At 37.4% G+C, this 18,254-nt stretch overlaps 1 protein-coding gene across 1 annotated transcript in view; it reads left to right on the top strand.

The window, feature by feature from the left end:
• The first annotated feature begins 1,406 nt into the window (after positions 1-1,406).
• The window catches only part of Uba6 (ubiquitin like modifier activating enzyme 6), a 50,684-nt gene continuing 33,836 nt past the window's right edge, over positions 1,407-18,254 (top strand). Inside the window, exons 1-9 of the mRNA XM_048363907.1 lie at positions 1,407-1,525; positions 2,428-2,490; positions 5,427-5,521; positions 6,183-6,211; positions 9,026-9,120; positions 9,464-9,575; positions 10,335-10,415; positions 12,935-13,057; positions 14,558-14,681. Of these exons, the coding sequence (XP_048219864.1) occupies positions 1,452-1,525; positions 2,428-2,490; positions 5,427-5,521; positions 6,183-6,211; positions 9,026-9,120; positions 9,464-9,575; positions 10,335-10,415; positions 12,935-13,057; positions 14,558-14,681 (796 nt within the window). The 5' untranslated portion in view covers positions 1,407-1,451. The remainder of the gene's footprint in view (positions 1,526-2,427; positions 2,491-5,426; positions 5,522-6,182; positions 6,212-9,025; positions 9,121-9,463; positions 9,576-10,334; positions 10,416-12,934; positions 13,058-14,557; positions 14,682-18,254) is intronic.

The following is an 18,254-nucleotide window of genomic DNA, read 5'->3' on the forward strand; positions in this document are numbered from 1 at the left end:
TATCCCAATTATTTAGAGATTTGCAATTTTGAAAACAGAATGGAAGGACAGAAAGGACAATGTAGTTTTCTCTGAACCCCTTGTTTGCACATATGGGAGAAATTCTAATTAAGTATGTATATATATATATTACTGAAAATTATATAATACTTAAAGTGTTTGGTAACTTTCAAATCCCACAGACGTTTCTTAAAAAAAAAAAAAAAAACATACACAGCTAAACATATTCGAAAGCTTATACAAGGCCATGTGCATTCTATACACAATCAAGCTGATGGACGGCACCTGCGGTGGTGAACTCCACGGGTAACACCGCTGAGTCATCATTAGCTTTACAGTTGAACAGGATGGACAAGAAGGGAAAACGTCCGTTGCACGGGGAGGAGGCCTGTTTTAGGGCATGTGGGAGTCGACAACTGGAGGACAGAATGCTGGGCAAACTTGGTCACAACAGTCCATGTGCCTGTGGGAAAATGGATCCAGATAACTTGAGGGAGGGGAAGGGAGGGGACGGGTGGGACTGGGACAGACGGGGAAGGTGGTAGAATGATAGAGGGGATGACACTGATCAAGATGCACGGTACTCAGAATCTCACGTAGGGGCCTGAAAGCCCTTTGTACAACGACTTTACATGTACAAGTGTATATATATGTGTGTCTGTGTATATATGCGCACACACGCATATGCTTTTGAGTTTTCCATGAAGGTCAAGTGTGTGTGAATGAAATACACATTCTAACGCCGCAGTGTCCACTCCGTTCTTTCCTAGCTGGGTGGGATCTAGATTAAGTCACAAGTGATGGGGAAGTGCCTTCCCCCGCCCCCCTCCCGCCCGCCCTCCAGGCCTCCTTCCAGCCCTGTTAAAATGAAGAGGGCAAACCTTCTCTTTGGCTCCTGAAAAGAAGGTTCCTCGACTGCACCCCACATCCACGGCAAGGCCTCGCACGTGGCAGGGGCCCCCAGTCCTCGGCGGAGCGGAGACTGCGGCCGCCTGCCACTCGGCGAGTCGCCGCAAGGCAGCGCGGGAGACGCGCATGCTCAAAGCCTTCCAACCCGCTCGGGCCAATCCCCACGCTTTCCGGGCGTCTCTGTCCCGCCCCCACCCCCACCACCCCCACGTCCGGTCCGCGTAAGCCCGCCTTCCAACTCACCTGCCGCAAAGCCCGCCCACCCGCCAGCCAATCCCTCCTCACCCCTCACCCCACCCCACCCCCCCGCCCCCAAAACCGGAAACCAGGTCTTCCCTGGGGGTTGACGGGAAAGCGCGGCGCGGCGCGGCGGCGGGCCTCCGCTCTTCCCTGGGGCCCGCCCCGCCGGTGACGTCACGGCGCGCCCCTTGACCCCCTCGAGGCCCCGCCCCCTTCCTCCCTGCCCGCTCCGCTCTGCTCCGCTCTGCTCCGCTCCGCTGGGACCCGCGGCGGCCGCGGCGTGAGGGGAGACCGGGAAGACGATGATGGCGGGATCCCAGCTGGCGGCCGCGCTTCGCGGGGAAGAAGCGTCCTGCTCTTCCTGGGGCGCCAGCAGGTGACCGGACGCGGTGGGCGCCAAGCAGCCGGAGACCCTGGGAGGAGCGGGGCTCTGGGTGTCCCCGTTTGCCCGGGCAGGCGTGAGGCGCCCGGGAGGCAGAGGCGCGCGCGGGCCTGGGCGGGGGCCGCGAGGGGCCGCGGGGTGGGTGTGGCGGCGGGGCTCGGGCTCGGGCCGCGGGCCTCCCGCCGCCTCGGGCTCCCCCGGAGGCAAAGCCCGCCTCCCGCGGGCTCGAGTTGGGGTGCGAGTTCTAAACGTGCTTTTTGTATATATGTGTATATATTAAATAATCTCTTGGTTTGCTTTCATCGTTCCAAATGTTGTTGTTTTTTCCCCTAATAATTATTTAGAAGCCGGTCTTAGTGGGTGATCCTATTAACGACCAGGACAGCGTTTCACCGCCCCACCTTTCCATACCAGATGCACAGCTGATGTGTTGCCCTCCGGATTGAGAATTTAGCATTTTTAGGCCTCCTATTCTACATTTCCTTGTCATCACCTTGTTTGCAGATCCGCACTTAGCCCTAGAGCCGGGCGCCCTCGTAGGTGGATTGCATTCCGCTCCCAGGCCTTGCTTTCTGCTTCCGGTGATGCCCCACAGGCGTTGTCAACGTTTTTCTTTTTATAAACCCCGCCGCCGCCGGAACGGGGTGACCGGCTTGTGTAAAGGGCTTCGCAGCCCTGCCATCAGTCTACCTGACTGCGGTGGTGTGTGCACCGCCCCCCCCCCCCATGTCATCTCCACTGTGGAACTCAGGCAGACAGAAGGTGTTCCTGAGTGCCTGGATGCCCTTAGGAGAAGCCGGGACCAGTGAATTCTTTGGGTTGTGATTGGATAGTCTAGAATGTGAATGGTTTAGTCGTCTCATTTTTTTCTCTTTTTTTTTTTTCCTTCCCTCCAGTACAAGTAAAAATCTGCCCGTCACGTCAACAGACTCTGTGGAAATTGATGATGGATTATACAGGTAAGTACCACACCGATACGGAAACTTGCTTTTTTTTTTTTCCCCTCTGGTTATTTTCAAGCGATGGAGTAGTCCGTTTGAAGATACCATTAGGAGGCATTTGATAACATTTCTGTGAACCTTTGGACATTGCTCACAGGTTCCTTTCTTACTAACCTCCTTGTCTGTTTCAAGAACTCCAATATTAAATATAATTGTCCTACAGCTCACTGGTGTTAGCTGATTTTTTTAAAAAAAATTCATTTTAACCCCTTTGCTTCATTTTGAGAAGTTTTGTTGTTATACCTCCCAATTCTCTTTATAGTCTCAAATTTGTTATTAATTCCTTATAATGTATGTGTATATATATATATGTAATTTTATACTTCTTTTAATTTTTTTGTTGGGCCTTGGCACTATCCCTGAGCTTCTTTTACTCAAAGCTAGCACTTTACCACTTGGGCCATAACTCTACTTTGAGGATGTTTTTTGTAATTTCTTATAGATAAAGGTCTCATAGACTTTTCTTTCCTGGGCTGACTTAAATCTGTGATCCTCAGATCTCAGCCTCTGTGGTAGCTAGGATTACAGGTGTGGGCCACCAGCATCCAGACCAGCGTATTTTTTTTATTTGCCAGTCCTGGGTTGTGGACTCAGGGCCTGAGCACTGTCCCTGGCTTCTTTTTGCTCAAGGTTAGCAGTCTACCTCTTGAGCCACAGCACCACTTCTGACTTTTTTCTATATATGTGGTGCTGAGGAATTGAACCCAGGGCTTCATGTATACAAGGCGAGCACTTTACCACTAGGCCATATTCCCAGCCCCCCACAGTATATTCTTAATCAAGGATTTTGTAGTTTTATTCTCCCAACATTTCTTAGTTTATACTTCTCTCTACCTTTATCATAGTTAAAATTCTTATTGATCCTATTTATAGTAGTTGTCTTTGTCTTCTCTATTTCTGTCATCTAGGACAGTTATAATTATGTGCCTATTGATTTACGTTTCAGTATGATTTTTATTTTCCTGTCTTTCAGATACCTGGTAATTTTTTTTAATGTGGGCCAGACATCATGAGTCTTACTCACTTTGGAGTGCTAAATAATTGTGAATTTCTTTAAATATTCTAGAACTTGCTTAGGGACATAGTAACTTGCTTAAGTTAATTAGAAATAGGTTGTTTCTTTCACAGCTTGCTTTTCTGCTTAAGTCCAGTGGAAGCTTAAAATTAGAGCTAAGTTGTTTTTTTTCCATTACTGATAGAATACCCTTCTTAATATTCTCTCCAGAGCCCTTTATATTGTAAGGTTTTCTGCTTGGCTAAAGAAGAAAACAAAAACTTCCAACTCTACTTAAGTACCAGACAGTTCTTCTTGCCTTTCAGGTGATTCCTTGAGGTTGTTTCCTCCTATGTATGTACTAATACCTACTCAGCTGACAATTGGAGAAAACCCCTCTGTAGATCGCTAGTATGCTTTTGCATCTCTACTCTCGGATATATCAGTTACAAATCTGAACTTTATTCAGTTCACAGATGTTTCGTTGATTCAAGGAGACCACCAAATCCAGTCTGTCATTCCTTCCCATCACTGCAGCTCACACTGTAAATGCTGGTGACTTAAAATGATGCCATATTTAGAATTAAGGAACTGGGGTTATTGACCTTGAGAAAGAACACTGGATTCTGAATACCAAAATGTGCAGAAGGTTGTTACATCCGAGAGAAATTAGTTTTCTGTGGCTCCAAGGAGTTAAACTAGGGCTAGTAGATAAAAACTACAAAGAAATACTGTTCCTTCAGTAAAAGGGCGTTTTTTCTTATCTAGGGCTTTCTGACAATAAGCAGCCTTGGTGATTTCTTCATACTGGCTATATTCACTAATATGTGGTATGGCTAATGTCTGCTGTGAGGTGTTACTGTGATATTTCAGTAAATCGCATTAGGCTATTAGGAATGCACATAGAAGGCGATCTATCATTGACTTGACAAAAGTGAAGGATCAAAGGAAGTTTCATAGGAAAAAGTAATTACAAACTAAGACCTAACAGACAAATATTCTATTAACCAAAGAAACTGCGGATTTAGCTCAGTGGACGAGCACTAGCTTGGCAGGTGTAAGACCCTGAGCTCTAAAAAAAAGCCACTGCTGGAGCCTGAGAACTGTCATTCAGTGGGCCTAAATAAGAGCACAGTTGTATGGATGTTGGGTCTCTATCCACCAAAGACAACTTAGCACGTTTGAGAAACTGAAAATCTTTAGTACACTTGAAACCTGGAGTTTAATAAAGAAATGAAAGAGAGAAGCAAGAACTAGTTTATTAGTGATCTTGTGAGTAATATTAAAGAAGTTGGACTACCCTATGGGAAATAGGAAATATTGGTTTCTGAAGTTATTTATTGCTTATACTGTATTTGTTTTTCAAATTATTTTTATAAGAATTTATTCAAATTTATGCTATCTTGGATAGCTCAAGTTTCTCGTAGCTCATTCAGATAAACTCTTACTATTAACTTTTTAAATACTTACTAATACTTAAATACTTACTATTAACTTTTTAAATATTTTTTAAAATTACCAGTGTGTGTGTGTGTATATATTTAATCCTCATTGGTAACTATTTGATGCTATTAATGCATAACCTAACAATTCTAAATATACTTTACCAGCTTTTATAAGTAAAACAGTATTCAGAAATTTTAAATCAGTGGAACTGTAAAGGAACCAGGTCTGTTTGTATTGAAAGTTTTAAGGACGAGATAGGAAATTCAGATATCTGTTAGTAACCACTATAATACATGTGAGGAGCAGGAAGAAATGGAGACCTGGTACGTTAACACCATACAGATGTTCCAAAACAACTCTGGGGAGATCTAGTGAATAATACTTGACGTTTCCAAGCAACCTTATGTATCATATATGTAATTCTGACAGACTATTGTTTTTCATTGTGTTTCAGTCGACAGAGGTACGTCCTTGGAGATACAGCAATGCAGAAGATGGCAAAGTCCCATGTTTTCTTAAGTGGTATGGGTGGTCTTGGTTTGGAAATAGGTAAGTAGTATTTTAGTCATAATTAATGTGACACTTTTGTACCATAAAGTAATTTAACTTTTTATTTCTTATAAAGGAAATTAGATCCACAGTCTTGGGTCACATTCAGTTCTGACTTTCATGGTAATGAAATGTTCTTCCAGATGGAAGCAATAATGCCTTTTTTTCTACTTTTTATATTAACGATTATTAATGACTATTCTATATACTCATGAATTTGTTATGGTAGAACATGGAGTCATAAAACATGTTTGGAAGAAATAAAATTTTAGGAATAGTTCTCTCTGGGTGGTATAATTATACAAAATTTTGGTTTTCGTTTATCTTTATTTTTAACTTTCTTAAAAATAAGGCATTTAGGGCTGGGAATATGGCCTAGTGGCAAGAGTGCTTGCTTCATATACATGAAGCCCTGGGTTCGATTTCTCAGCACCACATATATAGAAAGTGGCCAGAAGTGGCGCTGTGGCTCAAGTGGCAGAGTGCTAGCCTTGAGCAAACAGAAGCCAGGGACAGTGCTCAGGCCCTGAGTTCTAAGCCCAGGACTGGCAAAAAAAATAATAAGGCATTTGTATTTCTTGTAGCTATAAAAAGTTTTATAAAAGGCTCTAAAAAAGATTCCTTGGATTAAGTTATACTTTTTTTTCTTTTTCCTTTATAGCAAAGAATCTTGTTCTTGCAGGGATTAAAGTAAGTATATCTTTACTATGAAAACTTGCAGGAATTATTTTGTTTGTGCCAGTTTGTAGTAATAGTATTGTTCACACTTGAGCTTGAGCTTCTTGTTTCTTCATTTCATACCCAAATTACTTTAAGACTGCACTATTCCTTTAATAAAAAAAAATCTCTGGAAATTTGAAAAGTACATGAAAGTGGCTTCTTTTTGCGATAGCATCTTGCTTTGGTTGTGATCCTCATATATTAAGTTCCCGTTACAGCTGAGCCAGCTTTTTCTGTAGAGCTTACATCATCCTATAATCTTTTTTGCCCAAACTGGCCTAGAACCTCTGTCCTCCCAATTTCAGCCTCTTGCATATCTAGAATGACAGATACAACCTCCTCCATGCCCAAATATTGGTTGAGATACTGGAAGCCTTTGCATCCACCTCTCAAGCAGCTAGGATTATAGACGTGAGCTACTGTTACGTAAATTTCAGACAATGTATTCTATAACCTTAACTATTACTTACTGGTTATATCCCCTCATAATAATGGTCTACATTAAGTATTTAATTGGGAAAAGTAGTTGTAATCTTGTCATTCTTTCTTCATTTATTAGCTGGAATAACATTTTAGAAAAATTTTCATTTGTCCTTTGATTTCACAAAAGTATGGGCTGTAAATGTACAGAAGACATGATGCTTTTATTATTTTCCCCTTTGTTTACCATCTTTCAAAAATCACTGACCAGTGAATTGACTCTCTGTATTTATCTTGTGTGTACGTGTATATACATGTCATGATGTATTCACCACAACCTGTGAAACCACATAATTCATGAATTTAAGTATTAAATATAATTTATGTGTTGTGATTCATTCTAGTTATTATTTTCATTGACTATAAAATCTTTCCATTTTTTTTGTTATTAGCATCCTCAAGTTGTAGAGTGTTTTTAATAAATAGCTCCTTTAGTCTTTCTAAGTATAAAATCTTTTTGGTGAACAGAGTTACAACATTCATCATGAGTAAACTTTGAATTCACATTTGGTATTATATTTTGTTTTATATTTTTATCTTTTTTCCTTATTCTAAGAGTATGAAATTCTAATGGTTAACTAATCATTTATTTGCCCTACTTTATATACAACCTATATAGCATTTCAGAATAACAACTTCCATATTAATGACAGTATGTTATTGGAAATAATGTAATTTTTTTATTTTGTTTTAGAATCCACACAAATTTGGCAGACAACTGCTTTTTTAAGTCACTTTAATTCTTACCGATATTCATATGAAAACTCAGTAAATAGTTGTATTTTTAAGGATTTTTAAAAATTTAATTATGTGAGACTTCATATTTATAAAACAGAATATTTTCAAATAAATCTTGCTTTTTTCCTTCACTTACTAGGTCACCTCTTTCACTTTTCAGTGTAAGCAAATGCAAGAATATATACTTCTCTCTTTATATGTAGCACATATATGTTTTTTCTTCTCCCTTTCTTAAAATGACTTTCTCCATCTTGATATTTATCATTTAACAACATATCTTTAAAATTACTGCGTAGCAATGTTTATTTAATTATTGGAGGAATTGCATGTAGATACATTGTGTAGGTAGATCACACACTGCTGAGTTTTCCCTGTTGTTAGACAATTTGATTGTTCTAGTTTTTTTAATAGTACTATACCTAGTACCTTTGTAGATAGATAATTTTGTATCTTTTCAAAAATGTCTTCAGAATAGATTCTGAAAAGTAGGATTACTATGTCAAGGAAAAAAAGCATGTTCCCCTCCTATAAATTGCTAATATCCTTTCTAATAAGGTTTATTCACTTCACATTGTCATTAGTAATTTATAAGTGTGACTAATCTACATGATTTTTTGGTAGATTTTTTTGTTATCAGACTTTTGGACTTATGTCAATTTAAGTAGAGAGAAAAGGTATTTAATTCCAGAGTGGGTTAAACATTTTTTCATATATTTTCAAGAGTCATATCAGTTTCTTCAGTATGTTCCTCATAAAAATTAATTTTGCTTATTTTTCTGTAAGGTTTGCTGGCTTACTTGACTAGTGGTTTTTTCGTAATCTGTGAGTTAATTTTATTAATTAGATGATGGAGTTATTTAAAATGTTTCTTTATTTAAAATATTTCTTAAGTGTTTTCTAAAATTTTATATGGTATTTTTACCAATCTTTCTTTTTTTTTTTTTGCTCAAGGCTAGCACTCTGCCACTTGAGCCACAGTGCCACTTCTGGCCATTTTCTGTATATGTGGTGCTGGGGAATGGAACCCAGGGCTTCATGTATAGGAGGCAAGCGCTCTTGTCACTACTAGGCCATATTCCCAGGCCCTTATATGGTATTTTTAATGACATATTATGTGTATTGACTCAAAGTCTCTGATTATAAAGTTAGTTTTTTAGTTAGTGTATTGGAGATTCTTGATGCATATACTCATATCTGTGTAATAAGCTAGTTTTTATATCTTTTTAGATTCTTTTTGTTGTTTTGTTGTTGTTGTTGCCAGTCCTGTGTCTTGGACTCGGCCTGAGCACTGTCCCTGGCTTCTTTTTGCTCAAGGCTAGCACTCTGCCACTTGAGCCACAGCGCCACTTCTGGCCATTTTCTATATATGTTGTGCTGGGGAATCGAACCCAGGGCTTCATGTATATGTGAGGCAAGCACTCTTGCCACTAGGCCATATTCCCAGCCCCCCTTTTTAGATTCTTATGCCTGTAATTGTTTTTTGTTTATACATAATGTCCCAGTACAATGTAAAATGATGTCTTTATGCTATTCTAGAGTTTAATAGATGTTTTCCTTCTTTTGAAGGCACTTACAATTCATGATACAGAAAAATGCCAAGCATGGGATCTAGGAACCAACTTCTTTCTCTGTGAAGATGATGTTCTTAATGGAAGAAATAGGTGAAGATATTTTAATATATTGTCACAAGATTTTTTAAATTCAGATTTTTCAGAATATTCTCTATGCAAACACCAATTCAATTCTAGTAGTTTAAATAATCACAACCTAACGCTACCATAGCTTAAGTATTGGCATATATATTTAGGTAGTTACTTGTATTTGTCCAATTTTGATACATTCACACACATAGAAGTGAATTTCTTTTCAATTACTAAAGGGAATCTTTAGTATTACAAAATCATTAAAAGACTTGGGGATCTTTGAAATTAGATACGTATCAAGATTGTGTGGAATATGACAGTCCATCTTAATATTTTGAATTAATTTTTAAACTTTCTTTAGGGCTGAAGCTGTACTTCGCCATATTGCAGAACTAAATCCATACGTTAATGTATCATCGTCTTCTATTCCTTTCAATGAAAACACAGATCTCTCCTTCTTAGAACAATACCAGGTTAGTACATTATTGCATTTTAAATAGTACTAATACATACCAAGGCAATAAAGAAGAACTGATGTAATCTCTGGTATATTGAGGAATAGAACAAAAAAAATTCATTAGAAGACAGTGGATAATACATATCAAATGTTCCTTTTTTAGGGGAAAAACAAAATAACGTTCTAAATATTAATTATATTTAGACAGTAATATGCATAAACAACTACTTGAAACAGAACTGATTATAACATTATATTCGTATATCTTCCTTTTGCTTTGGCTTATCAGCTGGGGACTTTGGTGGCTCTAAGGCTCTACTTAGCAAGAATTGAACCCCCAAATCTGTGTTCTGATGGTGTCTCATCTGGGACCAGATTACAAAGATTGTATTCTCTAGCAGTAATAAACACAAAAAGACAAGACCAACCACTGAAACACGTTTAAAGTCTCTATTCATGTTCCTTCCATTCATTTTCCATTGGCCAAGGCAAGTCAGATTATCAAGTGCAAAGTCAAGAAGCAGGAAAATACACTCTTCACTTTCTACGAAGGTATATATAGTAAGGTTTATTTCTAATTGTGAGGCCTCTGTTGGTGAGAGAATTCAAAGTGAGCAGTTTTCTCCTAAATGTGTTTTTTTGTTTTTGTCAATTTTTTACTTCTAAAGAGATAAGTTTGTGTTTTACCAAAATAATTGTGCATGTCATTTTTTTACTTCTAAAGAGATAAGTTGTGTTTTACCAAAATAATTGTGCATTTTTGTTTTTTCATCAGTGTGTAGTACTGACTGAGATGAAACTTGGATTGCAGTTGAAGATCAATGACTTTTGCCATTCTCATTTCCCTCCAATTAAGGTAGTAATATTTAATTCTTAAATGATATGCAGCTAGGGAAAAGTAAATACTTTTGTTCTTAAAGATTTTAGCTATTTATGGAGTTTTTGTAAGAAGCTGTGTTTATGTAAGGACAATCACAAGATTTTGCCCTTTAATTTGAGTATGAGCATCATTTTTATTATTATTTATTTATTTTTTGTCAGTCATGGGGCTTGAACTCTGGGCTTATATACTGTCCCTGAGCTCTTCAGCTCAAGGCTAGTGCTCTAGCACTGAGCCACAGCACCACTTCCGGTTTTCTGGTGGTTCATTGGAGATAAGAGTCTCATGGATGACTTTCCTTCCCTGGGCTGGCTTTGAACTGTGATCCTCAGATCTCAGCCTCCTGAGTAGCTAGGATTTCAGGTATGAGCCACTGACAGTGCCTGGCACTTACAATTTTTAAACTGTGATTTAAGTTTGGTTTTAAACAATATTAAACAATTAAGGAAGTTAAGGCCATAACTGGGAAGGATGATAAATGTGATTCCTCTAACTTTAAGCATTATATCATTTGATAGTAATCATTAAACATTTACTGCATGCCAGATTAATGAATAGGACAAACATTTTCTCAGTTATGAACATTACCATTTGATAGGAAGGGGTATGACACTAGCAAATATGTGATATGTTTTTAAATTTTAATTTATATGAAAACACAAATGAACAAAGAATTTAAAATTTTATCTGAAGTTGGAATACAAGCTGATGCCATTTCTGTTAAGTCAGAAAGTTGGGGAAGTTCTTTCTGAAAAGATATTTGAATAGTCTTCTCAGAAACGAGAACCATCTATGTTTGGATCTGGGAATGGGCACTCAAAGCAAGGGATTGGCAGATGTATAAAAATTATTTTGATATATTTGAGCAGCACAAGAGGTAAGCTAGCATCAAAACAGAGTTCAAAAAATAGAAGTAAATGATACCAAGTCAGAAAAGAGGTAGAGAACCATATCCTGTCTCAGAATAGTGGAGTTTTAAGCTTGTAAATTTTTATGTGATTTGTATTTTTGAAAGATCTTGATATTTGGAGAGAAGATTATAGCAGCAGTTTTCAAAGTGCTCTGAGTACATTTTTGAGAGGATCTACTTAGAAAAGTACCTACTTTAATAGTATTACAAAATTCCCTTGACACTCAGCTCTTAATCTATAAAATGTGTGTCCTGAAACTTGGGGAATGTGTTTATGTATTCTTGCATTTTATGTTTTTCTATTTTAATTTCTAACTCGATATGTATTATTAGTAAATATAACATAAACAAGAGCCCTTTGGATTCAAGTAGGAAGTGGTCATGCAAAATATACAAAAACAAGAGAATTATTGGGTTATAAAGGTAACGGCAGCTAGAACAGTTAGGAATTTCTGTAGTTACCCATCTAAAAGATGGTGACTTAGGTATAAAGTGGGAGAATAGAAGAACTTTCAAGTTGTCTTTGTTTAATATGTATAATATGAGCTGTATAATAGGAGTTGTAGATTTTAATGAAAATAGGTATTATGTTCAAATACTACAGTACTTTAGTTTTATAGAAAACTCACATTGTTCTAGATTGGATATGTTACAGAACAAGAATAGTACCTCTAGAAATAATTTTAAGCACAAAAAGAATGTCTACAAATTTTGGAAAAGAGGATAACGTTTTGTTTTAAAAATCACTTTTCATAAGACATTTGTAATGTATTAATCTCATTTTTCTCTTTCATGACTGATTTGCCTGTTCCACTCCTTGGCCTTTAATATAGACTGTGCTTTTTTTTTTTAAGCAGCATTCTATTGATTTTTTTTGTTTTTTGTTTTTTGTTTTTTGTTTTTTTTTTTGGCCAGTCCTGGGGCTTGGACTCAGGGCCTGAGCACTGTCCCTGGCTTCTTTTTGCTCAAGGCTAGCACTCTGCCACTTGAGCCACAGCGCCACTTCTGGCCATTTTCTGTATATGTGGTGCTGGGGAATCGAACCAAGGCCTCATATATATGAGGCAGGCACTCTTACCACTAGGCCATATCCCCAGCCCCTATTCTATTGATTTTTAGCTGTTAATTCTACCCCTTTTGATGAGTGGACATGCTCATTTATTATTCTAAAATAGCAAGTAAGAATTCACTTTCATATTATTGAAACATGTGTTATGATTGTATTTTATGACAAGGCCAGACGTTTTGTTATTTAAAAAAATCATAAAGCATATAATGGTGATACACTGATACTAGTAGGTTTCGACAGCCCTCTTTAGCTTCCAGGATCGGATGAGATCAGGTACATTCAGGTGGGAAAGCAATACAGTTTTGGTACTTCTGATGTTCTTACACTAAATGTCCACTCACCAAATATAAATTCATTGACTCCTTCACTGAATCATAGGCATGTATCCTATTCATGTATTCCAAAAAATATATGCTTACATAAAAGAAGATAATTGAGTTTACTTTTACTTACATAAAAGGACTTAAGATTATTTTCTTGATATACATAAAAGGACTTCTCTTTGTTATTTCACAGTTCATTAGTGCAGATATACATGGAATTTGGTCCCGGTTGTTTTGTGATTTTGGTGATACATTTGAAGTTTCAGATACAACAGGAGAAGAATCAAAAGAAATTTTCATTTCAAACATAACGCAAGTATGACTATCTTAGTGAACTTTTTATTAAAAATCTTAAGTAATATTAGCAAAGTGCTGTAATAATACTTATCCTGTGGTGTTTTGAGATAATATGGATATTTGTTTTTCTTGAATATTTTCATTCTTGACTATGTTGTATTAAGATTAACATAAAGTTGGATTATTAAGAAACTTCTGGATTCCTTCTAACATTATTAGAGAACAATATTTGTTTGCCACAAATTTTAATTTCAGTTTTGTTCTGTATAATATGCCTAAGAGATTTGAGTTGTGATTCACTGGTTACTGAATGTTTATAGTGTGGGATCATAAATGTATTATTGACTATATCCTAAAAGTACATTAAAGTCATCATAGACAAATATTTTCTAATCTGCTACCTTCCTAAAGCAATAGTTAGAAGATGGAAAAAGTTGAAAGATTGATCATCTTCAAGTGAAAAAAAGTGGATTTTTTTAACTATATACTCCTACTTTATTGTAAACTTAATTTTTTATTCCCTAAAAGAGCTGGAAAAGTCATAGTCTTTTAATATTTTTTGTTTATATAGCCTAAGTAACTTACCTTATTTGTACTCTTATAGTAAAAGATCACAAAAATCAAATACAAGGGATGAAAATATATTTTGATATAATAGTGCTATGAATGTGCTATGAATGTGGCTTAGTGGCAGAGTGTTTGCCTAGCATGCACGAAGTGCTGGGTTCGATTCCTCAGCACCATATACACAGAAAAAACTGGAAGTGGCCTTGTGGCTCAAGTGGCAGAGTGCTAGCCTTGAGCAAAAAAGAAGCCAGGGACAGTGCTCAGGCCCTGAGTCCAAGCCCCGGGACTGACAAAAAAAAAAAGTCTTTGTGCTTCTGATTTTATGCTTTATTGTAAAATTCAATGTGATACTACTTTTCTCATGCCTTCTTAAGAAAAATTTAGTGAAAAGACTCTTCATACTGAATCTCCAGGTGTATTACTACTTAGTCAACATTTTATCTTCTGTTGGTTGTCACTAATCTTTGAATGTATGAAATATTTGAACCTCCTTTGTGGGTTCCATGAAAATCTCTCACTAAACATGAGATGATATCTCACCATTCAGTTTTAAAAAGTGGTAATTTTATCATTATTTTCTTTTTTTTTTTTTTTTTGGCCAGTCCTGGGCCTTGGACTCAGGGCCTGAGCACTGTCCCTGGCTTCTTCCCGCTCAAGGCTAGCACTCTGCCACTTGAGCCACAGCTCAGCTTCTGGCCGTTTTCTGTATATGTGGTGTTGGGGAATCGAACCTAGGGCCTCGTGTATCCGAGGCAGGCACTCTTGCCACTAGGCTATATCCCCAGCCCTATCATTATTTTTAATAGTTTTTAAAAGGCTTTTACTAGTGAAAGATAAGAATGGCTTGGAATGTTGGTTTCAAAATTTTGCAATAAATTTTTTGGTGTGTGACAGAATTGGTACAAATAGAATACATGAACTTGATTTTTTTAATACATACTTTTATGTTTAGGCTGATCCTGGCATTGTCACTTGTCTTGAAAATCATCCTCACAAACTTGAAACAGGACAGTTCCTAACATTTCGAGAAATTAATGGAATGACAAGCTTAAATGGATCTATACAACAAATAACAGGTATATTTCTGTGGTTTATTTAAATATAGCTATTCAGCACATTTATAATTCAGACACTACTTAGTGTTGAAAAGACAACACCAACTCAGCAGACCTAATCCACAGCTTTTGGCCTTAGGACATTCAGTTCTAGCCAGAGTGCATTAAAAATGATGTTATTAAGAAAGTATAGGTGAGGACTGGAAGTATGGCTTAGTGGTAGAGTACTCGCCTAGTATGCATGAAGCCCTAGGTTCAATTCCTTAGTACCACATAAACAGAAAAAGCCAGAAGTGGTGCTGTGGCTCACAAGGTAGAGTGCTAGCTAGCCTTGAGCAAAAAGAAGCCAGGGACTGTACCTTCAGGCCCTGAGTTCAAGCACCAGGACTGGCAAAGAAAAAGGAAAAGTACAGGCATTTTTGGAATTTCATACCCAGCAAGCATACTTATCCAGTCTTAAGAACCTCAGCAATTGAGGTCAGGGTGTTTGAATTCAAATCTGAGGTTGCATTGCTTAGGAAGGCATTAAAACAGACTATTCTATTCAGAGACAAAGTCTCTAATTCATGACAGAACTCATACTAAGATAGAGCTGGCATGAGAATCAAAATTGCAAGAGTCTTAGGATATTTTAGAAGAAACATTGTTAAATACACAACTGTATCTGCTTGGGCACCTTCAGAATAAGAAAGGGAGTAGGCTTTGGAGAAAAGATAATGACTCTTAGACTTACTGAGGAAGATGTCAGTGAAGTATTCCAGAAGAGATGACTAGATTTTGGTTGGATGCATGGACTTGTTTGGTGGCTTGAATACAAAGGATGGATTATTGTGAGCATATACAGATTCATTGGCAAGAAATTGAATGAGTCTCTTTCCTCACCCCACCCCCATCAAACAAATGTGAGGAGAAAAGGAAAGTGCGAAGTCCATAAGTTTAAGGAAAATGCTCATTTTAAAAAGTGGAAAGATTATCAGGTACCATGTAGGACCCACTTGAAGTTGGGGCTGAGTTTATAAGGCCATTAGTTTACATCTCCTGTAGCCATGTCTAAAAGATTTTAAGACAGTATTAGGTAGTCGATATAGGTCAACTGTATGGTGTATTTACACCTGTTCAGGAAAGAGTAATTCAGTTTTCTCTTTAGTGCATTTGTAAAATCTAATATAAATAGCATAAAGAGTTGAAGATTTTTTTTTTTTGGTAACACATGCTAGGAATAGTGCATGGTAGGCAAGCAAGCACTTTCTACCCCTAAGCCAGAGCCTTAGCCTTCTTTTTACTCTTAAACTATTGAAAAATATATTTTAAAAGCTAGAAAAAATGAATCTTAAAGACTGTAGAAAAACAACTTTGGATCCATATTTAAGCACCTTTTATAATAAAATGATTAATTTTGTTTATTAACTACATCTATCTTAAATACAAGTTCAGATCATATTAGTAAAGAAATGGTGTCTTAAAATTGCCTAAATTAGCCAGGTGCCAATAGTTCACACTTGTGAATTTAGCTGCTGAAATCTGAGGATCAAGTCCAAAGCCAGCCCAGGCAGGATAATCCATGAGACTCTTCAATCTCTAATTAACCACCAAAAAAGCCAGAAGGGAGCTGTGGCTCAAGAGGTCTAGCCTTAAGCAAAAAACACAATAATAACAAAAAAGCTAAAGGATATCACCCAGAAGCTCAATTCAAGCCCCAGTCGTAGCGTTTTTTTAAAAAAAGACTGAACTTGTCATTGGGATTACCATTGATTTATTTGGAAGTTCCTCTAGTGATGGATTGTAGTGATAGATTCTTTATAGCTGCCCATAGAAGAGGGAGCCACTGAATATCAAAGAATGAAGATTTTAAAACACATTTTTTTGCAGATTTTTTTTTTTTTTTACATTAAGGGTGTTTTTACTAAGTTCCTGAGCTGGGCACTAGTGGTTCACACCTGTAATCATAGCTGCTCAGAAAGCTGAGACGCAAGGTCACAGGTTAAAGCCGACCCAAGCAGAAAGGTGTGAAAGACCCTTACTTGTGCAGTGAACTGAGAAATGAGAAAGGCTAGGCTGGAAGCGTGACTCCAGTACAGTGCCAGCTGAGCTAGCAAGCTGGAGACCTTGAGTTTACAAACAATATGCAATGATAACTAATAATAAATAGAGCTGTCTATGAATGTTTCATCTTTAAATGTATTAGTACTCATTAAGATATTTGCTACTATGTTTCAAAAACAGGAAAGGGTAAATGCTTGCAATCTCCCTTCTTACCCACCCATCATAGGTATCTTGCTGGTTTTAGTTTATTGTATGTACTTCCAAGGTTTCTTTGGTTTTTATACAGTAGATCGCATGTTATAAATGCTACTGCGTTTACCTTCTCATTAAGCAAATCTGTTGGTCACTTTTTTCACATCAGTGATTACAAAGCAACGTTTTACTTACTTGTTTGTTTAGTTAGTCCATCTGTCACGGGGCTTGAACTCTGGGCCTGGGGACTGTCGCTGAGCTCTTCAGCTCAAGGCAAGTAGCCACAGCACTACTTACAGTTTTCAGATGGTTATTTGGAGATAAGAGTCTCATGGACTTTACTGCCCCGGCTGTCTTTGAACCAAGAACCTTAGATCTCAGCCTGAGTAGGTAGGATTACAGGCATGAGCCACCAGGCCTGGCCAAAGCAACTTTTTTTTATAGCTATGTATTTATGTTTGCCATCTGTGTTTTCCTATTTCCCCATTGAAAGTTGTGTATGTTCTCAACCACTCCCAGAAACTTAGTAAACACAACATATTTCTTGAATGGCAGATAGTACTAAATTTGAATTTTTCTTTGGGCTCTGCTTATTTTTTCTTCCTTAGTTTTATTTAATCAAACTTTTCTGTCTTATGTCTTTTGAATTTTTTTTGTTGTTTTTTGTTTTTTTAGAAAAAAGAGCCTCCTCGGGTTTTAAAGAAATTTTTTTCTCATGTTTTTATATTAAATTTTGGGGCATATCATTTTGATATTTAAAACTCATCCATTTGGAATATTTTCCCAAATGAAGTTCTTTCCCCAAAAGACATTGAGGGATCTTAAACGTTTTCTCAGATTAAGGTACCATTTTTGTTTGCTGCCTTTATTGTGTTTTCTTAGTGTTTGTTTGTTTTTGCCAGTTCTGGGGCTTGAGCTTTGGGTCTGAGCGCTGTCCCTGAGCTCCTTTTGCTCAAGGCTAGCTCTCTACTACTTGAGTCACTGCGCCACTTCCAGCTTTTTCTGTGGTTAATTGGAAGTAAGAGTCTCACTTCCCTGCCCTGTCTGGCTTCGAACTGATCCTCACATCTCAGCGAGGTCCTGAGAAACTAGGATTAAAGGCATGAGCCACCAGCACCTGGCTGTATTTTTAAATTTTTTATTCCTTTTATCCATTCATAAAGTTATATGTAATTAGAATCGGTGTGTTATATGGGGTTTCGTTTTAAATTTGTTGTAAATACTGTGGTTTTCATTTTAATTGTTAGTAAATGCTACCTCTAATTGTAATTTATAGTAGGTACTGCTTCCCTTTTTTTCCCTCTCGATTTTTCTTCCTATTTTAAGTTCTAAAGCTCACATTGGAAAAAAGTCCTCATC

The sequence above is a fragment of the Perognathus longimembris genome, chromosome 16 (assembly GCF_023159225.1).
Source record: "Perognathus longimembris pacificus isolate PPM17 chromosome 16, ASM2315922v1, whole genome shotgun sequence".
In the NCBI taxonomy this organism is placed as follows: Eukaryota; Metazoa; Chordata; class Mammalia; order Rodentia; family Heteromyidae; genus Perognathus; species Perognathus longimembris.